The 27,231-nt window shown below is 38.2% G+C and overlaps 1 protein-coding gene across 1 annotated transcript in view; it reads left to right on the top strand.

Annotated features, from left to right (window-relative positions):
• Positions 1-27,231, top strand: part of LOC125241604 (division abnormally delayed protein) — an 82,124-nt gene that overhangs the window by 46,080 nt on the left and 8,813 nt on the right. Inside the window, exons 2-5 of the mRNA XM_048150165.1 lie at positions 6,173-6,316; positions 18,777-19,117; positions 19,210-19,421; positions 21,616-21,784. Of these exons, the coding sequence (XP_048006122.1) occupies positions 6,173-6,316; positions 18,777-19,117; positions 19,210-19,421; positions 21,616-21,784 (866 nt within the window). The remainder of the gene's footprint in view (positions 1-6,172; positions 6,317-18,776; positions 19,118-19,209; positions 19,422-21,615; positions 21,785-27,231) is intronic.

The following is a 27,231-nucleotide window of genomic DNA, read 5'->3' as shown; positions in this document are numbered from 1 at the left end:
CCGAATTATGTTTTTGCTATTTTTACTATGATTTTGTCTGCTGTAAGTTATACAGCAAGAACACGTTTTGTACATCTACATGTAGTTTATTTACCTTACCTACCTACAATATTCCGGCATAAAGTCTCTAAAAGATGAAGATGTCCGATTGTTATATACCTTATAGATTTTACCGTATACACAAGATGATACTGTAACTAATAATGTTATAATCTTTGTGCACCGTTAGAACAAACGGTAGCTTGTGTTTCTTGTGACAGTCCTTTGTGCAGCTCGCAAAATATGGCGTTGAGTGAACAACAAGTTCTCTATGGTAGGATTGGCTCTTAGTAGCTGCCCAGTGATGGATGTAAAAGTAGCGGCACCAAGATTGTTCATGTAAGTTCATTCTTCTTTATATTCTTCTTTTTTTTTTCATTTAAGTTAATGAGTAGACCAGCTTTCAGCTTTAGTATTCGCTTGGTGCACGACTGATACTGTCCTCATTTTGTGGGCTTTTCTTTGCTAAATCTTATGGAGTCAAATTAGTTCTAACGGCCTCCGCTAGCATTAATGTGTGACCTGTCCATAAGATTACGTGTATCTGTGACAAGCAGCATCATTCCTGAGTGCGGTCAATAGAAGTAATAATATAAAATTAATAAATAACAACTTTCCGAGAATGAACTTATAGGATGTCAAAAAACAATCCTAAAGGTATGTCTTCTAAATTTTAATCAACAATCTGAATGCCTCCACTTCTTAAATACATCTTAGGAACACAAATATGAATTCTGGCAAAGGAAATGTTTTATTCGAATAACGCCGTAATTGACCTTTTCAGTACAGATGGTTTTTTTTTTACGCACTAGTGCGAGAAGTGGTTCATTATATGCCAGGTCGAAACTTCGGAGGGCCATCTGTACTGAAAAACGTCGTACGATACACGTGCGAAAAGGAACTTCGTAACTCGTGTCGATTTAAAACACTCCCTTCGGTCGTGTTTTAATTTAACTTCCTTTTTTACGCACTTGTATCGTAATGTACTATTTTATGGCTTCTGCACGTACCGCTATAGTCACAACAAAATGCAAATACCTGTGCCAACACGTTTATCGCAACGTCATTTAAAAACCGTAAAAAAGAATTAATAGCGGATGCTGTCGATGTTCTATTTTAATTTTATAGCATTTTAGAGACAAAGATGAGGAATATTCATAAGGCCAGCGCGGGCCCAGGCCCACGCGCCTGTGTAGGCGCCGCCGCGCCGTCGGCCCGGTGCCACCATTGCTGGCTGCTGCAATCTTTTCTGGGCTCGATGGCAGAAAACGATACGAGTTCAAAGATCAAATATATTATTTATGAAAGTGGAAATGTTAATAAGCAACAGTTATTATGATATTTATAACTATATCTGTCCATTTCAAATGTAACACTTCGGGCTTCGAGTTTTAAGTTAGGTACAAAGCATCTGTGGCGGCTGTGGCCTTAAATAGTGAAAAAGGCTCTAAGACTTGCACAACTCAGGTTTAAGTAACGATGCTCAAGTGTTCAGTATGTAATGTACGCAGAATTTACACCTGAGCCGAGTCTCCAGTAGCTAGGGCAACAGGCCACAGCTTTGTACTTGATATAAAATATAGTGACAACCCGGTCAATATACATATCAAGTGAATCATTCAAAATTGTACTCGTAGTGATAACATTTTAAATCTGGAAAAGTAGCATGTCGTGCCGAACTTGTGCCGAGCAAGTACTTATTAGTGACTAGAAGTATAGTCATAGCAAAAAGCCAGATGGTAGAGCACCATCTTATGCCCGGTCATCGGTGACCAGGATTAAACTATAGGAATACGCCTTGTGCTTCGCTATGCTTTTGACTTGGCTCGGATTTACTTCCTTGTCATTATTACCAATAACCGTACAATAACTACACGTACTCGTACGTACGACCTACCTGTCTACACTCAGAATAACGTCAGTTGCGAGCCATCAATATTGCGCTTTATTGCCGATATGCATGTAGAGACTTTTTTACCAGGCGATGATAATGGGATATAGGGATAGCGATGCTGTAAAGCCTGCAAATACAGCGTGTGGATTCCATACGGGCGAATAATGTATCCAGTTATAGTATCTGATCATACGAATCGTGTACTATAATCATTTTGTTAAAAAGTGTTTTTAATTAAGAGTAATTATTTTTTTAAATCTGACCAAGCGGCAATGTACCCCGTCCAACTTCATACGTTGACATAAACGTCATATCGTAGTGACGTTTAGGTAAGTACGCTAATTGATGTGGACGTAATACATTGCGTGCTGAATTATTATGTATGAAAAAATATATTTCATCTATTTAAAAAAAAAACACGTAGTTAGGCTCCTTAGGTCCGATACTAATCGTTACTAAGATATTCGCCCGTATGGAATACACACGCTGTATACATATTATAATTATTTTTTATTCTATTTACGTACTCTAGTATGTATTTTATTGTATAGTGTAATTTTGTATTTATGTAGTTTTTTTAATTGTTAGCTATATTTTGGATTACTTTTGACCTTTATTGAACTTCTGTAAGTTTGTCTATCTTACCTACTGGAACGATCCTCATCTACTCCAAGGTTAGCTGGAAGCTCGCTTTTGTATCTCTATTCCTACAAATTGTATACAAACTGTTGTACACAATAAAGTGATTACTATTACTACTACTACTACTATAATTGTGGCTAAAATGTAGGTAACCATCACTTATTCTTTCACATTAGGTATTATGTGACGGATATAGTGATTTGATTAGGAAACATGTCGGTAAGTATCTTGTAGAATATTGATGGTCTCTTATTGTGGAGCTCGCAAGGTGCGTCTGCGGAAGCCGTTCGGCCGAGCGCGCCGAGACGCGGCCTCAGTTCATTGTTCAGGCGCGTCGCTCCACGCCTTAGCGTTTCTTTTCTACTCGCATTGAAAAAATATCGGATTCCTGTCCCGCTCTGACTACCGCGGTACTCGGCCCGAGTGAAAGCGACCGCACGACTCGCATTTTGTTATTGAGATTGCACGTCCAGTTTGGCACAAGATATTTGTAGTGTTTATTATTGGGTTGTCACACCAACTCCGATGCAGCCTTGAACTCGCAAGGCGTGCCGCCGCGGTCAGCCGCTGCCGCCTAGCTCTGCCAAAACTAATAACTACATCTCCGGGTTGCAGCCAAAATACGGGTTTTAATTAAGTATTCATTTTTTTTAGTAAATTTGATGATCGCACGGACTTTTCGATAAAAAGGAAAAAATCAAAAGTGTTAGTTTGTCGCACATGTGATTATTCTTTGGCAATACTTATTTTCAAAATCACCCCTTTATAAATTGTCTAAGAATAATATGTCTAAGATAATTTATTTGTAATATGTATAAGAAGGATGATTATTTAATTCACAAAAGCTAAGCTTTTGTATAAAGTAAGAAAGCATTGACGAAAAGGTACAAACAGTTGTTGAGTACTCTTCTTCTTCTGTGTAGTTAGGAAGGTATTCATTGAACTCGGGGGTCGACTCGACTCGCTAAGTACCTGCGTTCAACGTTTTTTAATTAAAAGAGGTGGTAGTTATTTAGCTTCTCTATTATTATCTGTATGTCTTTCGTTTATCTCGGGACCATGGGGTCCCGGACATTTGGAAGGCGTGCGTGGGGCCGAAGCCAACAGCGCAGAGGCCCTTTAAGACAATTTAATCTAAAAGGTGATGTGACACCAACCATATAATTTTCAACTAATTACTGCATTTTTTCAATATTTACATTTTTGCATTATTAAATAGTGTACATTGGTCATATATGGCAGACGTTTTCAGTCGATACATTTAACTTGAGCTGCATAATGTATTATATATGAAGCTCAAGTTAATATTAGTGTATTGTAAAACATGGAAAAAATTCGATCAGTTGGAAATGGACCCCCAGTCGTAATTAACATAAAAAATAAATAAAAAGATATTTATTTACCAACACAGCACGAAATGGAAATGTATAAAAACTTAGTAAGTAAAATAACAGATGTGTGTGACTGTGTGCAGTAAAATGGATGAGACTCAGCGAGACCGCTGATTTTCAGTCCCCAACCAATTAAACTTAATGACGACCGGTCTGGCCTAGCGCGTAGTGACCCAGCCTGCTACGCCGCGGTCCCGGGTTCGAATCCCGGTAAGGGCATTTATTTGTGTGATGAGCACAGACATTTGTTCCTGAGTCATGGATGTTTTCTAGGTACCTACTTATATAAGTATTTGTATATTATACAATATATCGTTGTCTGAGTACCTGCAACACAAGCCTTCTTGATCTTAAAGCGGAACTCAGTCAATCTGTGTAAAAATGTCCTATAATATTTATTTATTTATTTAAATCTAATACTTAACTACTTAAATAACTATTAGCTTACTAAATAACCCGGCGAATAGATCACTGATAAGGCTATGTAAGTACTTAATCATTAATAATTACAGGGCGAAACGGATACCTACAGAGATATTATTTTTTTATTTTAAAATTTGATAAAAATTTGAATAAAAGGTTAAAAGAGCAAAACAGAATAGATTCGCTCTAAGTACAAATTGTCCTGCTGTACCTTGCATATCTTTATACTTTGATTGGTTTGAGACTATTAGGTCAATCAATATAAAGTTAGTCCATAAGTACCTATCTACTTAAATATCAGACTGTCAAACAACTTCACCAAAGTTTCAAAACATAACTACATACATAAATATAAAGTTAGTTAATAGGTGAATTAATATACTACGCAGGGGCGGCTCACTCCGCGATTCTATCGCCGCGCTACAAGTACACGCTGGCGGCCGCGAGTTCGCGGCCTAATCAGGGGTGGCGCGCGTTCTCATAGAACACACGTTTGCACTTTCTATTGTTACTTTACGTCGCGAGTTTTTTTAAAGTTTTATATGCGATGTCCACGTATGAATGGCTAATAATGCTTAGTTAAATAGACATCATGAATAAAATAGGTCAATCTTACACAGATTTACTATTGATTAAGTCCCACGGAAAAGTTCAATAAGGCTTGTGATGTTGGGACTTACACAAAAATATATAAATACTGTATATATACCCAGAAAGTACCCAAGACTGGAATATAATAGTATAACATTTTATCTGAGTATTAATTCATTTTAATCCATAGGCAACCCTATCGTCCGACGCTGCGCACGTGCGGCTCGTTTCTTTGTTAGAATTTTGTAGGCATTTAAAAGGCGGCATTTCGTGAACATCAAAGCAGTGGGCCTTCTGTACTTGTACTATTATATATTCTGTGCTACTGCTACTGGCCTTAGCTTCTATTTCAGGAAATTTATTTTTCTTGGTAACTAAATAGACCGATTAATATAATCTATATCCATACTTAATATTATAAATGGGAAAGTGTGTGTCTGTTTGTTTGTCCGTCTTTCACGGCAAAACGGAGCGACGAATTGAAGTGATTTTCTAAGTGGAGATAGTCGAAGGGATAGAGAGTGACATAGGCTACTTTTTGTCCCTTTCTAACCCCCCACATCCCTAAAATGGGAGCTGGAAATTTGTATGGAGCATCCCGCAATTACTCAAGATTGGTAACAATTAACCAAAAAGCTAAACGGTCCGACATAGATTATTTCATTGTTATTCAGATTCTCAAATTTCGTTCCGAATGATTAAGTTTTGAAGGAGGAAAGAGTCGAGAGCGGAACCTCGATTTTAAAGATTTTTTTGAAATATCTTTTGACTGAGTTGTTCTTAATGGACAATTTTTTTTCGATAAATCTAGTTAATAACACTTGTATATTTAACAAAAATTCCCAAGTTGAAAGGGGGGATAACATACCTTTCCATTTTAACATTTTCGCTACCGTATCCTCTTAAATCAAATCCATCAATTTATTCAATATGTATGATTCAAAATCATCATTAATAAGTAAATTCTACCAGCCAGCTTAAGACATCAAGTTAAAATTTGTATGAAATTACTTTGCCCTCTTGTGGATAACATACAATTTTGCTATCTCTTTTCGAATAGAAAAGTAAGCCTTTACCAGTTGGCGTGGTGAAAAAGTAATTAGTACGATAAAGCAAGACAAGAACACAAGAGATGACTATTATATAGAAAGAGAGGTGGATAAAATGAATAATGTGTTGTTGGTTGTTGCAGGCGCGGTGTGCGGCGGGCAGTGCTGCGGGCGGGGCCGCGAGGCGCGGCTGCGGGAGTCGCTGCGGCGCGCGGCCGTCGCGCGCGCCGCCGCCGCCACGCGCCCCATCGTCTCGCTGCTGCTCTCCACCAGGACTACGCTGCAAGGTGAGCGCTGAGCGCTGACTGTGACGGTCACCACCAATACCAACTACGCGAGCCTGTCTCTTGAAGAGATCGTAATAAAACCGTACCATTTCTATTCAAGGTGACATTCGGATGTTAACTGCATTGCATATACATATCTGTATTACTGCTGCGGTATCAATCATACCTCTGCTTTAAAGAGTCACTGTGTGAACTTCATAATCGCATCAGTACGCTTGATTCAGGGAATTTGAATGATACAAACGACACTACCACAGTCCGCATAATGGACATCTTAGAGCCTATAGTCCCAGCCAAACGGACTTACACGCAGCAGCAGTTAGGTTAGCAGTTGGGTTACAGTCTGTCTGCCTTTAATGTATGTCGCAACGTACGACGTCAACATCAAGTTAAAATGTTGCGTTCTGTAACATCCGGAGCAGCACCAGTCCAGTAATAATGTCAACGGAGGTTGTCACTTTGCACCATTTTATTAGTATGATTGATGACTTTGATGAGGGCTTTCGGAACGTTCCACGATGTATGTTATGGGAATTTGTGTGAACACATTTTGGGTGTAGGGTACCATAAGCTACCAAAAGGAAAGATGGAACTTGTTTACATATAGTTATAGGATCACTTTGTCGTCAGTCTCATTTTACTCGGGTTCGTGGAGGATTTCAGCACCACTGGTGTCGAATAAAATCCTTACTTATATATTTATACAAGAACGAGCATTATTGAAGCTTTAAAAAACAAGCCTCTAAGTTTATCTTACGTATGTATAAACTATTTACTTATTTAGAAGAAAAAAAAAACAACATTTTGATATTATTTTATATCAAATTGCGTATGATATTTGACATAAAAAGCGCTCTGGTTGACTAAGTTACTATTTTTAATTTAGTGAAGCGTGCGCTGATTTCCGCAATGTGAGCAAATAGTCTGATGTATGTACATATCTCCCTTATACAAGTATGCATGCACACTTCCGGATTCATAATCAGACCTTATGTTCCAACTAAAAATAGGTGCGTGAAGATCGGGCGGCATCAGCAGGTGGGCTTCTGACACATTGTTGTTCTGCGAAACGTATCTAACCGAGCAGTACAGTACGCGATCCTTTCTCGCGTGGCGTGCTCCTCTATTCACGAGCTTTCTCCACGCGCGGTTCGCATGTGGGGTAGATACATAATTGGCCCAGTATTAAAATAAAGAAGCATGTCATTTGTTCTTAGAAAAAATAAAATCACGCAAATAAATTTGGGAAAATATGATTTTGACCACTTGCAGGTTGCGAAACAGCGCCATCTATATAGTTTTAAGCCTTAAAGGTCCATACATTTCAGGGGTACGCTTTTCTGTATGGGCTTTGTCCCGGTATTATATGGTCCTTGGTTATGGCATGGACTTGGACGGGAATTCATATTTGCAGGAGGATAGGAAGGCACCTATTCTTTTCATGACTATTCAAAATTAAAATCGATAGTTTAAGTACTAAGTAAGTAGTTCTCGAGATATTTTTGGCAACGTGACACGGAAGGATGGACTTGCACCATAAGGATTCCTTTTGTACTTTTTTGTAGTGTTGTTACAGAACAGAACCCAATAAGTCAAACTTCACCACCACGCATGTCCCACCTATTAAGCAGCACTCGCAACTGCTACGCGATGGAATTAGCACTAATAGCGCGAATGTTTATTTTAATTGTATGGCCCTGCAATGCGATTTTAACTAAATTTCTACTAATCCCTAATATTCTCTGTTCTGTTATTACCTAATAATGTCTTGTCACGGTCCTCACAGAAACCATTAGGGTATTCAGGACGTTTGGGAAGCGTGCGCTTAGCCGAAGACAACACGTAGAGACCCTTTTAATACTTTAACGAAATGTAAGGGGTAGAGACATTGGGTTAGTAATAAAAAAATAATCTGTTTTGTCTGATACCTCTACACCCTCAAACCGCTACTCCAATATAGATGAAATTTGGTATAGAAATTATTAAGTGAATCAAAAACGAACATGACAATGTTTATTATCGTCTTCATCATCATACTCCATATACTCGTAATTTAAAGGTCATTAAAAGTTAAGAAGATATAGCAATACGGGAAATGCTATAATGTAAGTACCTACACTCAAACGATAATATATTATTGTACTTATTAGAATTTGGGAACGTGCGAGTAGTCAACGTTTAGGTAAAACATATTAACTGTCAAAGAAATGACGGTTTTTGATAAGTGTTTATAGAATTGAATCGAACCGAATAGGCTACTTGCCTTCTAGTCAAATCAGCTTCTTTTTAAGAACTGACAAAACGAATTTGACCGATTTCTAATATGGAAAAATATGAAATAGGCTAGTTTCCTATACTTAAAATAAAACACTCACTATACTTAACACAGCAAAAAAGAGTGTACAAGTTTCGATGGGTTGGCAACGCGCACGTGACGCTCCTTGAGTTGCAGGCGTCCATGGGTGACGGTCAGGCGGACCGTATGGTTTTTTGCCACCGACCTAGTATAAAATAATTTCATGCAGTGCACGAAATAAAGCACCACATAATTAGAAGAAAAATATGGACAGCTGTTATGTTTAAAAATAATTTAAGTATATTTAAGTCAAAGAGAAACATATATAGTCTAGAGCCAATTTGGCCACAAGTCGTCTCCTTCACGATTTTCGTCGACATCTCTTCTAAATACCTAAAACAGGTATGAATATGTTCCTCGTTCTCTCCAGATTACGAATTGACCTGTTTTAGTTTAAGGAGGGGGGACGGGTCGAGAAAAAGGGGGGAAAGATGGCGACCGACCATCATAGATATTTATTCACATCTCGAGTCCTAGGCACCAATCTGTTCGTGCGAGGTGTCATTTGAAAGCTTATTAAACCTACTTTAATTGTTTTCAAATAACTATGCTCATAAAAGTAACCGTTTAGGAAATATTTGAAAATATGTGTTTTTTTATCGCGCATGAATTGCACAAGTACTAGTAAAAAATGCGTCTAACTCAATAAACAATAACTTTACCGCAATTGATGTTATTATAAAATTTTTGCGTCTATTCATGCTCTTTCTAAAAATATAAGTTTCATTGGTATATGATAATATATAACCATTTAATTAAGAATTTTGTTTGGCAGGGGTTATCCTCCAGGTCGCATAAACGGGCGCTGACCGTAGTAAAGTATTCAATATTTTTGAAGTCTTATTTTACGGATCCATATGTGAGAGGTATCGTTTGAAAGATAATTAAACCTACTATAATTGTTTACACATAACTATAGTATTAAAGGTAGCTGTTTACATAAAATTTGAAAATATGTGTTTTTTATCGAGCATGAATCGCACAAGTACTGGTAAAAAATGCTTCTAAGTCAATAAACAATAACGTTACCGCAATTGATGTTATTATAAAATTTACGTGACTATTCATGAGCTTTCTAAAAATATAATTTTTATTGGTAAGTGATAATATAACCATTAAATTACGAATTTTGTTTCGTAGTGGTCACTCCGCCGGTCGCATAAAAATGAGCGCTGACCGTAGTAAAGTATTCAATATTTTTAAGTTCTTATTTTACGGATCCATATGTAAGATGTATCATTTGAAAGCAAATTAAAGCTACTATAATTACTTTTGAATAACTATAGTTATAAAGGTAGCTGTTTACAAAATATTTGAAAACATGAGTTTTTTTTTCGAACACGAGTTGCATATATACAGATAAAAAATGCTTCTAACTTAATAAACCATAACTTTACCGCAATTAATGTTATAATAAAATTGACGCGAAATTTCATGCGCTTTCTAAAAATATAAGTTTTATTGGTGTATGATAATATATGACCAAGTAATTACGAATTTGGTTTAGTAGGGGTGACTGCGCCCTGTCACGATATTGGGTGCTGACTGACCGTCGCCAAATTTTCTACGTTACTCAGATCCTATTTTACTGATAAATTTGTGAGAGGTATCATTTGAAAGCATATTATGCGTACTATCTTTATTTCTAATATCTCAAGTCGAAACTGTAGAAGTTTACAAAATATTTGATTAGTAATATGTGTATTTTACTGTGCATGAATAGCATTGGCATTGATAAGACACGCTTCTAGCTCAATAAATTATAGTTTTACGCAATTGAAATAATAACAAAATAAACGGAAAATGTATGACTTACACAAAAAATAAGTTTGGTTTGTATTGCATAAACAATTAATTTGAATTTGTTCAGCTCACCTACTGCGCACCATCATATAAATGGATGTTCACCGTCGTTGCCTTTTTTCATGATTTTTCAGATTTTATTTCACTAATCGTATATTCATAATAAATATAATCTATCACGTATCGAATTTACTTATATACTTAATTGATCAGTAAAATAAAATCTGTAAAATGATGAAAAAATTAAGGCAACGGCGGTGGACATTCGTTTATATGACGATTGACCGTGCGCAGTGGGTATGGTGGACAAATTAACATTAATTGTTTAAGCAAAACTAACAAAACTCATTTTTTGTAAAGGCCATACATTTTGCGGTTCATTTCGTTATTATATCAATTGCGGAAAAATATAATTTATTGAGCTAGAAGCATGTTTCACTCGTATCAGTGCGAATGCTATTCATACACATATTGTCAAATATTTTGTAAACTTCTACAATTACGACTAAAATTATTAAAAAGTAACGATAGTACGCATAATATGCTTTCAAATGATACTTCTCACAAATTGATCGCTAAAATAGGATCTGAGAAATACATAAAATTAGGCGACGGTTAGCACCTATTTACGTCACGGGGGTGCAGTGACACCTGCTAAACCAAATTCGTAATTACTTGGTTGTATAATATCATACATCAATAAAACTTATATTTTTAGAAAGCATATGAAATGTCCTGTAAATCTTATCATAACATTATTTGCGGTAAAGTTATTGTTTATTGGTCATGCATCAAGATACAATCTTAAAAATTATGAAAACGGCAACGAAAATGGTCATCCATGTATATGACGGTGCGCAGTGAGTATGATGGATAAATTAACATTAATTGTTTATGCAATACTGACAAAACTTATTATTTGAAAAGGTCATACATTTCGCCGTTTATTTTGTTATTATATCAATTGCGGAAAAAATATAATTCATTGAGCTAGAAGCATGTTTTACTCACATCGGTTCCAATGCATATTTTCAAATATTTTGTTAGCTACTACAGTTACAACTAAAATTATTGAGAACTAATGATAGTACGCATAATATGCTTTCAAAAGATTCCTGTTAAATAAAATAGGATCTGAAAAATATAGAAAATTTGGCGACGGTCAGCATCCATACGTGGCCGGGCGCTGTGGCCCCTACTTAACCATATTTGTAATTACTTGGTTATATAATATCATACACCAATAAAACTTATGTTATTAGAAAGCGCACGAAATTCCGCGTAAATCTTATATTAACATCAATTCCGGAAAAGTTGTTGTTTATTAATTAAGAAGCATTTTTTACCAGTAGGTACTTGTGCGACTCATGGTCTATAAAACACATATTTTCAAATATTTTCTAAACAGCTACCTTTATGATTATAGTTATTTATAAAAAAATATAGTAGGTTTAATTAGCTTTGAAACCATACCTCTCGCATATGGATCCGTAAAATAGGACCTCAAAAATATTGAATACTTTACTACGGTCAGCACCCATTTCTGCGACCGGGCAGAGTGACTCCTGCTAAACCAAATTCGTAATTACATGGTTATATATTATCATATACCAATAAAACTTATATTTTTAGAAAGAGCATGAATAGAAGCAAAAATTTTATAATAACATCAATTGCGGTAAAGTTATTGTTTATTGAGTTAGACGCATTTTTTCTAGTACTTGTGCAAATCATGCGCGATAAAAAAACACATATTTTCAAATATTTCGTAAACGGTTACTTCTATGAGTATAGTTATTTAAAAACAATTAAAGTAGGTTTAATAAGCTTTCAAACGACACCTTGCACGAACAGATTGGTGCCATAGGACTCGAGATGTGAATAAATATCTATGATGGTCGGCCGCCATCTTTCTCCCCCTTTTTCTCAACCCGTCCCCCCTCCTTAAACTAAAACAGGTCAATTCGTAATCTGGAGATAACGAGGAACACATCCATACCTGTTTTAGGTATTTAGAAGAGATGTCGACGACTTTTTGTAAAAGAGGTCGTTTGGTCCCTGACTAATATAGCATTGAATTGACCGTGATGTCACTCCTCAGAGTTCCAGAGTCCATAGTATTCCATATTCCATTCCATTAGTAATTCCATATTAGCAAATCGTTTTGACAGTTCTTAAAAAGAAGCTGATTTGACTAGTAGGAAACTATTTTATTGTGCCGAGTGACGTCACGGTCAAGATTTACTTTATATCTTATATCTTTCTCTCCGACTTATAAATAGAGATAGGGTTTAAAAATACCTTCTATCCATGTCTTTCTTATCTGTTCTTTTTGTCGTGCATAGATTTAATTATTTTAACTAGAGGCAAGTTGCCTATTGTAATTAGTTTATAAAGGGTACTTGCAGTTGTGAGTAGAGTATAGGAGCGATGACCTCAGTTGTAAGCCAACAAGCACAATGAAGAGCACTCCCAACCCCGCCATCCTCGTCGACGAGAGGGTCCACGGGAAGAGGCACGCGCGGCATTGTGTCCGCCGGGCCCACCGCACTGCCGCCGCACCGCCGCCGTCGCCGCACCGCCGCCAACCGACCACGCCGCTCTTTGTCCGCCTAAAATAATTTACCTTGTCTATTGTCATGTTTACCATATTTCCAAATAGTAGGTACTCATGTTAATGCTCTATTCAAAATTAATGGAATCGCTAACAATGGATCTCACTCGCTTTGTGCATGTGATTAGGGTTGTAGGAACTCATTGATACCTTGAATGGAGTGCCCGTCGAGTGTTCCTTACGCCTGTAGAACAAAGGCGCGTTACATACCGGGTTGCAGTGCAGTGGTTGCAGAGGAGAAGGTATTTATAGTGACTGTGCTGTGAGTAACTCTGAAGACCGACGCAGAAGTAAAACAACTCATAAATCTTATAAAATATTTATTTTCCAGGTAGTACCTATCATATCGATTAACATCTCAAATAAAAGATATTGCTAGTTAATAGTTTCTATATGTATATTAGGTTAATTTAATTTAGTTTGCAATCTCGATAAGTATCAATGTAATGTACCTATCAACAGTTACTTAGATATAGTTAGTTGTATAAAACATTTTCTATATTAAAACATTTACTAATTTAACCTCAAAATGGCTTAGGGTCACTTGCACCACCGAAAATGGAGGGTTAACCGTGGGTTAACCCACCATTTTATATGGAATTTGACAGTTGACAGCCCACTAACCTTGAGTTAAGCGGGGGGTGAAGAACTGGCCCTTACAAGTTTAGTAAAGAAACAACGTCGCAATTAAGTTTCGGCAAACACGCGACAGGGAAATTCTATCTTTTTATTAACAATACTTATTTAAATGTAAATTTATTTAAATACATATGCACTAAATTATAAGTCTTCCATTTAAAATTACAAATCATGGAAAATCCTTGTGACCCTCCCTGTTTAAATTAGGTATGTACTACTCCTTTTCTTTCCTTGTTGGTTGGTATGTTGTAAGATAAGTTAGTGTGTTGTAAGATGTAAGACTCCAATAACAAAACCCACCACATCTTTTGATTTCCTTTTGTGATTGCATGATAAAACACAAACATAAACTTACGTCGGACGTAGAGAGTCAACCGCATGAATATTTAGGAGTTTAACTAAAACCGTCGGTTGTCAAGTATAGAGGTCAGTGTGGTTTTCTCGTCGTTGAACAGTTTGTGACATATATATCGCAATGGGTGTCGCTAAGTAGGCAAGCCCCGTGTTGGTGGAGTCTCGAGTCGAAGCAGGGCGCGGAGACTGAGCGGCTCCGCCGCAGCGCGGGGAAGGGCGTCTGGAGGTCTCGCGCCCCCGCCCGGCGCCCGGCGCCCGGCGCCCCGGCGAGCCGCCCGCTCCCACACCCCACCCGCCTCCAATCTCCTTCTAACATCTATATTTTATGGATACATTAATGCCTTTTATTATTTCAATTTTAAACAACTACAAATGTTTGTCGTCTTCACCATAATTATGTGTAATAGCACCGCACTTGGCGCACTTCGGTCTTCATTAATAAACCTTGTAATCAAGCTGACTAAGTCACGACGAGCACAGGCACAGCACAGGTGATTTCCTGTATACCTATCAAATGTGGTTTCCTCAGAGCGTTTAAGTAAAATAATTGTACCTATATCACAGTATAATAAAGAGTACTATCTGCCTATATTATGATTGTCCGCGACACTAGCCTTCTTGAAGTTACTGTTAGTCAATCTGTGTATCTACCTAGGTATATAGTATAGGTATCCTGTCATTAGAATAATAATTATGGAACTCTAACACTACCTATAGTGTTGTGAATTTAAGCTTTGAGGCGTAAACTACAAAACTCGAGTCGCGACTTCTGAGTCTTAAAGCCTCAAACCTTAAAGCCTCGACCATATAAGCCTCAACCTTATAAGTTTGCGTTGCTGCTTACGAGCACAGAATCCTCGAGTCTTTAGTCCTCAAGCTTTAAAGACTCCTAAGCTTTGAAGGTTTAAGTTTATAAGGTTTGTAGCATTTAAGTCTTAAGAGCTTTTAATAAACTAGATCCTAAGGTCAACAGAAGTAAAAAAACAGGCCAAGTGCGAGTCGGACTCGCCCACTGAGAGCTCCGTACTTTTTAGTATCCTGAGATACATGAGATAAAGCGTGGTGACGTGACCGGGCGGACGGATATCTGAGTCTTAGTAATAGACTTACGTTTTTACCCATTGTGTACGGAACCCTAAAATCTACCAAACCGACACGTCAAATTAAGGGTTAAAAATAAATACTATCTGCCTATAAAGCTCGTTGTTTGAGCTCTTAAAGCTTGACACAGGCCTTCGAGGTTTAGGGGGCTTGAGCTCTCTATGCAGCCCGAGTCTTAAAGACTCACTCTTAAGAGCTCATAAAAAGCTTGAGTTGTTAAGGTTCTGAACCGTTTCTGAGCTAAAACCTTTAACGCTTGAGTCTTTAAAGCGTGAACCTTTAGGGTTTGCAAGTCTTTAAGGTTTAAAAGTCTTCAAGACTAGTCTTATAACAACACTAACTACCTACCGTCCATGTACTTAAGGTAAAATACCCTATAATGGACGGTGATGCCATTATGGACAAAAAAACACAAATCCTTAAAAATAAGTGTCTAAAATTAGTTTCTAAAAACTGACGGCAATGTACCATAAACTAGAGTTGTAGAGCTTTTTCGTTTTGAAGTTTCAATTAATTCGGTTATATCTGAAAGATTTGAAATATCCCAAACTAATTTTATTTATGGTATATAAAATTGACTCATTGAGTATCAGTTGGCTTTAAAAGTAAAATTTTAAACTTATTTCACTGTCCATAATGGGTGATCCATTACTGGAGAACTGCCGTCCATAATTGGAGAAAAAACACCTAGTTTTAATTTGTTAACTATGAAGAAACCAATAGGAGTATCTATTCTGCAATACGCTTGAAACGTAAAAGAAGGATAGGACTTTAAAGATTTAACACGCTTAGCGGTAGAATTTTTACATTTATCAGTGAAATATCAAAAACAGGCGAAAACTTTTCTTAAACTGTTCATGATTGGGTCCGTTACATTACATCTTTGAGAAAATAATAATTGTGCCAAACCTCTTATTTGAACCGATAATCTAAAAATATGAAAAAACTTAAGAAATTACACCTCTTAAAAATATACGGTATAAACTTTATCGCCGGAGTTTTTTAGGGTTCCGTAGTCAACTAGGAACCCTTATAGTTTCGCCATGGCTGTCTGTCCGTCCGTCCGCGGATAATCTCAGTAACCGTTAGCACTAGAAAGCTGAAATTTGGTACCAATATGTATATCAATCACGCCGACAAAGTGCAAAAATAAAAAATGGAAAAAATGTTTTATTAGGGGGTACCCTACATGCTACATGTGAAGTGGGAACTGAATTTTTTTTTCATTCCAACCCCAACGTATGATATATTGTTGGATAGGTATTTAAAAATGAATAAGGGTTTACTAAGATCGTTTTTTGATAATATTAATATTTTCGGAAATAATCGCTCCTAAAGGAAAAAAAAGTGCGTCCCCCCCCTCTAACTTTTGAACCATATGGTTAAAAAATATGAAAAAAATCACAAAAGTAGAACTTTATAAAGAATTTCTAGGAAAATTGTTTTGAACTTGATAGGTTTAGTAGTTTTTGAGAAAAATAAGGAAAACTACGGAACCCTACACTGAGCGTGACCCGACACGCTCTTGGCCGGTTTTTTTTAGTTAAAATCTACGGAACACGTCATTATACGCGGTCCAACATGCACTTGACCCATTTGTGTAGTATATTTAAATAAAAAAAATATGAAATCATAATATCTTCGCCACCCTGAAGCTCGGTAACAAATTGATATGTATACGACAATAACTAGGATTTCCCTGCAATTAGTAATGTGGAAAGATGGTTTGTTAAGAGCATTCCCGGGGTTTATTAGCCGAGCATGTCAGTGGCGAGGAATGCGGGCCGTCCCGCGGCCCGCGGCGCGCGGCAGGTGCTAGCGCCCGAGCGCCGCCGCCGCCGGCCCTGCGTCTCCGTAGCCTCATGTTATCTGCCCACTATTTCACTTAGCCCGCGTGGCTGTGACAACTCTGTCTTAACTTAATTCTAGTTTAAATAGGTATCTTATCTGTCATGGACTCTAGGCCGCATTCTTGTATAGGTATGCACTTATATGTATATGTATTGTACGATAACGGTTTATGTTTGTAAACACGGACCCCTATCACAGATTATTAATAAGTTACTAACCCCTATGCATAGTGTTTGATTTGATTTAAAAGCAATTTTTTCTGCATCGAATCCTTCAGTTAATTTATAAGTAGATAATATAATTTTCAGTACTTAAGTACATTATGGTGTTTTTTCCCGCACTACTTAGTTCGCATACTTAGTACTTTTCCTGTCAGGTTAAACTTCGAATGGCAATATCTACTGAAAAACGTCGAACGATACATGTGCGAAGAGGGATTTCCTCTTTACCGAACTTGTATCATAAAATACTATTCTGTAGAAAACAACTAATATTTAATACATGACAATTTTATGGTTTTAATATTTCTGATGTGTCATGTATCATACATGTGCAGGCCTCGGATTATTTTTCGCATGGTAAGATGAAAGAAAACTATGGAGTCGATATTAAAACTAATCTTTAATTCATATTCATACTCACTAGTTTTCTTAGTCCCGTAATACTTTTGTCCCTTGTGCAGGTTGACAGATCGAAAATGTTAATCGAAAATTAATCTTACTGAATGTAATTAAAGTTTTTTATGTGGTGTGATTTGGGAAGCCTTTTGCTTGGTAAAGGGTTACATTTACCCTGTAACTATATCAAATTAGTTATTATTTTGTTTGGTTCAGACTACTTTGTTGCGGTAGTTTAGTTTTAATATCGACTCCATAGTTTTCTTTCATCTTACAATGCGAAAAATAATCCGTGGCCTGATCATGTGCAACAAATTAGCCTCTGCGAGTGTAACCCTTTACATGTTATACTTATCAGATCATTTCGTCGTAGGTAATATTTCTATAGGTTCCTATTGATTATGAATTTGCCAGTAAAATCTTAAGTAATATTAAATGTTATTTAGCCAAATGCACAAACGCTCACGATAATATCTTTTTCCCCTTACTAGCTCGGAAACACGTGTTTTGTCCTTTAATACCAGCGGGTAAAAACGCATTTTATCCACTAGTGGGTAAAGTAATTTGACCTTGAATAAAGTCAAATTAACTGCTTTAAAATTGATAAAAGTAGGTGAATCTAGTAATAAAGATTATTTACCACCTGTGGAACTACCTGGAAGCAGTGATAAACGCATCTTTTGCGTTGTAGTTTCCTCGCTATAGTGAGGGGAAAAGTTTTGTGTTACACTCGGGTGCAAATGTATTTTACTTCTCGTGTGTTATAAAAACTCGTAAGTTCAGGATTCTATTCTTGAACTACTCGCTTCGCTCGTGGTTCAACTATAGAATCCTTTCACTTGCTCGTTTTTCAATTCCACACTCGGCGTTAAAATACAACTTTGCCCCCTTGTATAACAAATAACTATTTCGTAGCTGTATATCTGTATCGCTCGCTCTTCCGTATTGGCGCGACAGAGTCAAACTGCGTTTCGATCAGCGTCTAGCGTCAACGATTGTCATTTGGCCAGGCCGGCTGCTCAGCCAGATCTCTATAGAGTATATCTTACAGAGTGCTTTCTTATAGTTTATAGTGTACTTTATGGTGGTTTCGGGTAATTTATGGTAACTTTTTTTGTCACACAGAGCACTTAACGGCGCTGTCACATCAGTCGCAGAACAAAACGGCGGTGTTACTAGCGCAAGTGTACCGGGCGCAGGCGGCGCGCGCGCACGGGCCGCTGGCCGCGCTCTACGCGGAGCTGCGCGCCGCGCTGCGCCCCGCCGCTCCCGCCCGGCTCGGCGACCTCGTCTCCGACCCGCCCCGGAACCTCCCCCTCGCCACTGACAACTTCTTCCGCGAACTCTTCCCCTTGGCCTACCACAATATACTCAAACTTGACACCAAGCAGTTCACGGTCCAGCACGAAATATGTGTCAAAGATGCTTATGACGCCGTGCAGCCTTTTGGAGATGTTCCACAACAGGTGAGCTTAGCTTTTATTGCTACGTATATTGTTTTCATACAAAGGTTAACACACAGAGCTCTAACTTAGTGATATTTTGTTTTGTGTGACAGTTGGGTATGACGTTGTCGAAATCTATGGAGGGCGCGCGGGCCCTGCTGGTGGCGTTGGGCGCGGGCGCGGGCGCGCTGGCAGCGGCGGAGCAGGCGGTGGCGCGCGCGAGCGGCGCGTGCGCAGCGCGGCTGCTGCGCGCCGCCGGCTGCGCGCGCTGCCGCGGCCAGGACGCGCCGCCCTGCCGACACTACTGTCTCAACGTCGTGCGAGGGTAAGATCACTCATGCACCGCTCTACTATTATTCAATTGGCTATTTATTGAACGCATGCGCACCGCGGAAGCTGCTGCCACGGCGAATACAAAAAACCCTTTTGAGTCATGTTTACGACACCATTGTAACTGTAACTACAAATTATATATCTAATTATATACCTACAGGTACCTAATATATAAAAGTATTCACTGAAAATTTCTAATTTCATAACTGTTATTAGTTAATTACCTTTGCGCTCAATTACTTATTTAAAAAAGTAAGTACCAGGATAAACTACTTAAGTTTTTTAATAAGAGTCTTGGCTGAAGAGTAATGCTTTATTAATTAAAATATTTCAATAGCCGACTGAGTCAGCTTGAAACTGTGCTAATTAAGCTCTTGGCTTGAGTTAAGAACTCCCCGCAGAGACTCACAAAGGCTTCACGGATCGTCTGGAGTAAACTGAAGGAATTTATATTAAATGTAAAGATAGGTAAGATCCTACCGCTACTTCAATCACAAGTGAAATGTAGAAAAATAAGAAGTAGTCTATACTATGTTACGTACACATTATACCTAATCTATCGGTAGCTAAAAGTCCAGAAGTTTCTTGTAGATACATAGTTTAAATGTAGGTAATGTGCAAAGTAATAAGTTTATTGGGGCTAGGTGGCTGTGTAAGGTGTCCCCCAATATTTATTTATTTATTATTACTATGACTGAAAGTAAAGAGTTATACAAATGTATTATTTATTTATTTATTATTATACTAATTAAGTAGGTGAGTAATGATAAGAGGTAATAATTAAAAAAACCGGCCAAGAGCGTGTCGGGCCACGCTCAGTGTAGGGTTCCGTAGTTTTCCGTATTTTTCTCAAAAACTACTAAACCTATCAAGTTCAAAACAATTTTCCTAGAAAGTCTTTATAAAGCTCTACTTTTGTGATTTTTTTCATATTTTTTAAACATATGGTTCAAAAGTTAGAGGGGGGGGACGCACTTTTTTTTCCTTGTAAACCCTTATTCATTTTTAAATAACTATCCAACAATATATTAGACGTTGGGGTTGGAATGAAAAAAAAAATCCACCCCCACTTTACATGTAGGGGCGGTACCCTAATGAAACATTTTTTTCCATTTTTTATTTTTGCACTTTGTTGGCTTGATTGATATACATATTGGTACCAAATTTCATCTTTCTAGTGCTTACGGTTACTGAGATTATCCGCGGACGGACGGACAGATAGACATGGCGAAACTATAAGGGTTCCTAGTTGACTACGGAACCCTAAAAATGTGCTCTTTTTTTAAATTGCTAATTTAAGTGCTGCGCGCCGCGGAAAATTTAAAAGTTAGCTTAGGCAGAACCTATCTTAAGTGTGTTTTCACATTATCCGATCCGATATCGGATTTAAGAAGGATTTCAAAGGCAAAAATCAAAGATGGCGGCTTAAGTGTATGAGATATCGGTCCTGATGCTTCCGATGTCGGATTGGATAATGTGAAAACGCACTAAGAGTCAAAGATTCAAGCCCATCGAAATAATTTCGGCTGATCCTTCTCGTTTGATGCGCCTCAATAAAACGCTACAACGCGATTGGTCTATGATTTCTTATCTCGCGCACCATATCATATCTTATAAGAGTGCACGCTTGGCTCGCATTCACGCACAGCGGTGTCAGAACTCGGCCGTTCTGTTCTACCACAGGTTTTATCGTGAGAACGACACTCCCTTAATAGCATACAGAAGCCGCGGGAGGCGGGTTAGAACGGCCGAGGTTGTCGAATGACGTCAATTTGAGGCGAAACAGAATAAAGACGCCACGAGTATTTTTTGACTCAGTTAAACACCGTTGCATACAATACTTTTTCTAGGACCATGCGCTTAAGTTTTTGATAGTTTTCTAGAATAACTTTCGTGAAATTCTCACTGTTTCTTGTATTTTGACGCAAAGGTTTGCACTGCCAGCGCTCGAGCCAGCTGCTCAAAGCCATCCCCCGCCGGCTTCCCGCGCACGCGCATGGTTACAGAGCCAAACAATGCGTTTTCAATTTTTTCGTTACTGCGCGCGTGCGCGGAAGCCGGCGGGGGCTGGCTTTGGGGAATGGACTTTTATGTAGGGTATTAAAGATCTATGCGCGACACTGTAAATGACGAATAACATTTCGGGAGTAGATAAACGATATAAAGACAGGTGTGTGTTGTTGCAGATGCGTGGGGGCGCCGGTGGCGGAGCTGGCGGGCGCCTGGGCCGCGTACGTGGAGGGCGTGGAGGCGCTGGCGCGCGCGGACGCGGACGCGGCGCTGCGCGCGCTGGACGAGCGCGTCTCGCGCGCCGTCATGCACGCGCTCGAGAACAAGCTGCAGCTCGAGAAGAAGGTGAGTGTTGCTCATACAAACCTGTTATTGCCTTTCAGGTCTTATGGCGCGGAGTGATCCTGACAGCGTGTGGTATCGCTATTAGACTACCTAGCATACCTAACCCCCCGCGTTCTTCTTACGAGTATGCATAATATAGGGATGCGCCAAAGTTCATATAAAATTGTTATATAGATTATTGGTAGTCAGAAAATGTTTCTCATACAATTTTACATTATAACGATCATTATTTATAACAATTTTGTGTTAATAACTATCGTAACTTCGAATGACTTATGTTCATAATGTCATTCATCATAAATACGTTTTATACTAATATTTATGTTTATATACTTATTGATCATAACGATTGCGAGTTATATAATTTATCGTTATATTTCCTTTATTTATTTTGCTTCTTAGGTTAAGCTTTTTATAATATGAATATAAAAGTAAAATACAAAAACACATACAAAACAATATAAAAAACATATAAACACATTATAAAAAACCTAACCTAGGGTGCCGCCAGCAGCGGGGCAGGGCCCAAGCTGCCGGTGGTTAGGGCTGCAGAGAGAGGAACCGTCGGACTATCCGCGCCGTGTCCAAGATCACCGCCTTCTGCATCTGGCCCTTGATCCAGTCACCTAGCGAGAGTCTCTTAAGATGTTGATCGAGACTCTTCGCTATGAGAACCGTTCGCTGAAACGACTATCGGAACAATGATCGTTGAATCAACATCCCACATGGCGGTTATCTCGTGAGCCAAGTCTAGGTACTTACTGGACTTGTCCTTCTCGGCTTTCACGAGATTCTCATCATGGGGGATGGTGATGTCAACGAGCACGGCCCGGCGTTGCGGTCGATCTATTATTATTGTTAAACGATTTAAACGATTTATTTCTTTGTAAACATAGGTAACAATGTTGGTACAAAATTCTGTCAGAGCGCTATGCTTCGCCGATAGGCATACAAAGTACAATTTTGAAATTGGGTATACACATACCAATTACATTAAATTTCTATATATTAACATGCAAACATTAAAAAAAGACAAACAACTAACAAGAAAATGGTTGAAATACATTAAAAATTATTACATTAAAATCCAAATTAAATTATTGGGTTGGTAAGAAAGTAATGAGCGATCGATTGAATTCCACATAAAATTTTTGAGAGAGTTCTAGAATCTTCTATGGTCGAAAGTATATAAAGGGCGAGTCGCACAGTTTCTCGTCAGTCATTCACTAGCTGTCGCCGAGCTAATATAAGGAAGAAAATGGACGAATTAAAAGTGCATGTAAGGCATTGCTTACTATATGAATTTCAGTCTGGCCATTCAGCCGCCGAAGCAGTGCGTAATATATGTCAGCGTGTTGCTCCTGAAGTTGTGTCTGAGGCCACGGCGAAACGATGGTTCCAGCGGTTTCGTAGTGGCGACTTTTCATTATCAGATCAACCTAAGTCTGGTCGACCGGTGAAGATTGATGTAGCCAAATTAAAAACCTTAATGGAAGGAGATCCGAGGCTAACGAGTCGTACTCTTGCTACCGAGTTAGGCTGCTCTCATGTCACCATAGAAACACATTTACACGAGTTGGGAAAAAACTACAAATACAGTGTTTGGATACCGCACGAACTTGATAGAGATCAACTAAACCGCCGTGCCGATATCTGCATACAACTTCTGTCTTTTTGCCGCACATTCAACTGGTTGGACCATCTTATCACTGGAGATGAAAAATGGGTCTTATATATAAAACACACACGCAAACGTCAGTGGCTAGCTCCAAACGAAAAAGGAATAGAGGCACCAAAAACAGAGCCTCACCCGAAAAAAGTTATGCTGTCCGTTTGGTGGGATATTCATGGTATTATTCACTGGGAACTCCTACCAAGTTGAATGACTGTTACCGCATCAGTATATTGTAATCAGCTTGAAAATTTAAACCAAAAAATCTGTCAGAATCGTCCACAGCATGCTAAAGTTTTTTTCTTACACGACAATGCTCGCCCACACATTGCAAAAATGACTCGGCTAAAGCTATTGGAGCTAGGTTGGAAAGTGATACCTCATCCACCGTACTATCCAGACTTGGCACCTACGGATTACGCATTGTTCAGATCGCTAAGCAATGCCTTGAATGAAAAAAAGTTCGATGATCAAGCCCATCTACGACAGTACATAGCTGAGTTTTTTGAATCTAAACCTAAGAACTTCTTCGCCGATGCTATTCATTCTTTACCAGAACGATGGAGACAAGTAGTAGATAACGAAGGCCGTTATATTTTTGATAAATGATTAAAATAATAAATTAAATAAAAATTACAATATTGGTTATGATTCGCTCATTACTTTCTTACCAACCCAATAAAAATTGATACGATTAACAGAACAGACATCACATATGACAGTCCTGTTAGGTGCGACGACGAGCGTAGCGAGGAGGAGCGTGTTAGGTCGACCGTGAGCGAACCAGAAACGAATTTTTAATGTAAATTGTATATGTCACTGTAAAAGCTTCAAGCGCGCTTCTATAAATGGCACAACTTTTTCATAGAACTTCCCCAAAACTTTTTAAATAATTTTATGATGAATGATTTTCTTAAACACAAAATTATGAATCTTATTAAATGTTTGTATACAATTTATGATTAAAAATTTTCGACTAAATGATTATTATGAACAGTGAGAGTAGTACTATTGATAATAATGAAATAAAATTATGATAAGTAAAATTATGAGAAATGATCATTCGGAGCACAAATCGGTATAAACAATAATTTTATAACAAATAATTTTATATGAGCCAATATGGACCCATAATATATAGGTATGTATGTATAACGCAAGATGCCTACAACTACATTTTTTAACAAATCCTAAGATCTGAATGAGCCGGTCATCATTCTTAGGTACTATGCTACCGAATCTACAAATAATTTTAAAATCTACCTTATTGTAAAAAAAAAATAGTTAATTACCGAGTAAAAAAGGACTTTGAAGTAAAATGATCTAGTGTAATTTCTGCATACTTTTTAGAACAGCATGACTCTCTTTCAGAGCATGGGAAATGAAAAACAGCTAGTGTTTTAGCAATGACCTAAAGAATGGTAAAATTAGTATCTGCCCGTGCCCGTGCCCGTGCCCGTGCCCGTGCCCGTGCCCGGCCTGAGGTCACACGCGTTACAGCGAGAGCGGCGTGGGCGCGCGGCCTCGCCCACGTGGCCCATCACAGACATATTACTCTTATAACTTTTAAAAGCTTAATGGCCAAAGGGCTATCGCTCCATCTTAAACGGATGTATTTGGCAATCGACGCCTGCGCACAATCTTGAATAATTTCCTATTTGGGTACGCGATTAATAATTGGGAAATCAAGAAGCTAAAAAAAATGGAAAGTTAGTTTACTTTTCCAATTAAATAGTTTGCTTTTGCACTAGTTTATAAAACAAAACACCCCATACATCGAATACTTAGTATTTTGTGTGGTATACGGCGTTGCGTGAACAACTAATCTCTTTTGGTATGACTGGTCCTTAGAACCTTGCGTCGATAAAAAAGTGTATGAAATTTCCCCTAACAAAAACAGAGAAAAGTACTTAGGCATAAGCGCGCAATAGCGTAGGTAACATATAAGCAGTTTGCATTCCCACTCATGTCACGAGCCTGGAGCGCCCGCGGGCGTGGTAGTGCCGCGTCTGCACTAACAGCAGCCCGAGGTACGACTCGACTACATGTTTGTCTAACATTCGACTGTACTACATATTTACTACTCGAACGACCTGAAACTGTATGCCGTATCGTATAACACAGCAATCGTAGTTATAAGGTCATTACGACGATTTAAAACGTTCTGATAGGTGCTTCTAGAATTTCTTCACTGATTTAGCTGAAATAAATAAATATGAAGACTAGCGTATACTATTATATTTACTCAAAACAGTATCAATTTTACCTATTAAATATTAACTTACGTACCTACTGCATAATTATTTGTTTTTCTAAATTCATAATTTCCTTATTCTACTTTTTTTTATCGATGTTCATGCTTATGCTTATTTCTAAACAAGTAATAGCATGGCTACAATACAGACAATAGTGGGTTCAGAGCGCGACAGAGAGACGTGCCCTTTTCCCGTCAGTCGCAGCTTGTATGGAAATTAGCTTCTCCGTTTATGCCAATGGAAAATACTCGTAAACCCTCCAGCTTGTAAAACCGTCGTAAAACTCGAGGCGGGTCGAGCTACGTTGAGGCTAACAACATAAAACAAAACGATTTACATTTACATACTTACATTATTAATATTAGCGTGATTTAGTGATACAAGTATCTACTTTTATACAAGTAGAGATTGGTTGAAAGGATTTTGAATGAACTCCGGGAAACAGTTAAGTAGTCCATACATAGTCCCTAGTTGTACATCAGGATATTCAAATATGTAAGTAGGTTCAAATAAATCTGAGTACAGTCGCCATTAGATATATCGGAGAGGCCAAGGTGCTCACAAATATCTGAACACGCCTCTATTGTCGTGGCGACAACGCAACGCCAAGCGCCACAGAAATTCCATTCGGCTACGGGACCGGATATTGTACCTACCTTCCAAGAGTTCAGAGCACTCGGAGATACATAAGTATATGATTATTATTAAAGAGTGATTGGAGAGATGACTTTTTGAGAAAACTCAAAACCGGATATGCTATCCATTTCCCCCCTACGTTATAGGTAGTGACTTTTGAGGTCATAATGAACTACCTACTTTTATTATGGGACCAATGCTGAAATAGCGAAATAAAAATGGCAGTTCCATACATTACGAGTGACGTGACGCCGCTCATTTCTATTCTATGGAACAGCCAAATTTCCTTTCTGGATATCAGCATGGTTCTTTTATTCACCGTGTATATGCTATTGATTTTTCTTTGCCAAGTTTCAATTAAAATATAGGATTTTATGCAACAGGCGTTTAAAGGAGGTCAAAAAAGACGAGTGGCGTGGGTAACAATTTGAGGCGAAGCCGAAAATTGTTATTAAGACGCCACGAGTATTTTTTGATTCAGTTAAACACCGTTGCATACAATACTTTTTCTACGACCATGCACTCAGTTTTTAATAGTTTTCTTGAATAATTTTCGTGAAATTCACACTGTTTCTTGTATTTTGACGCAAAGGTTTGCACTGTCAACTCAGCTGCCCAAAGTGCGCAGTATCGTTATAACAATGCGTTGCCATGGTTACAGAGCCAAACAATGCGTTTTCAGTTTTTTCGATACTGCGCGCATGCGCGGAAAGCCGGCGGACGCTGGCTTTGGGGAATAGACTTTTATGAAGGGTTTGAAAGATCTATGCACGACCCTGTAAATGACGAATTACAGTTCGGGAGTAGAAAAAATGATTTTATGATAGACTATAATACAGAACCAATTTGCATTCCCTATCAAACTAGGATGGGATGGACAGTAT

The sequence above is a fragment of the Leguminivora glycinivorella genome, chromosome Z, assembly GCF_023078275.1.
Source record: "Leguminivora glycinivorella isolate SPB_JAAS2020 chromosome Z, LegGlyc_1.1, whole genome shotgun sequence".
NCBI classification, from domain to species: domain Eukaryota; kingdom Metazoa; phylum Arthropoda; class Insecta; order Lepidoptera; family Tortricidae; genus Leguminivora; species Leguminivora glycinivorella.
The sequence above is the reverse complement of the archived record's forward strand: the minus strand, read 5'-3'. Positions and strand labels throughout refer to the sequence as shown.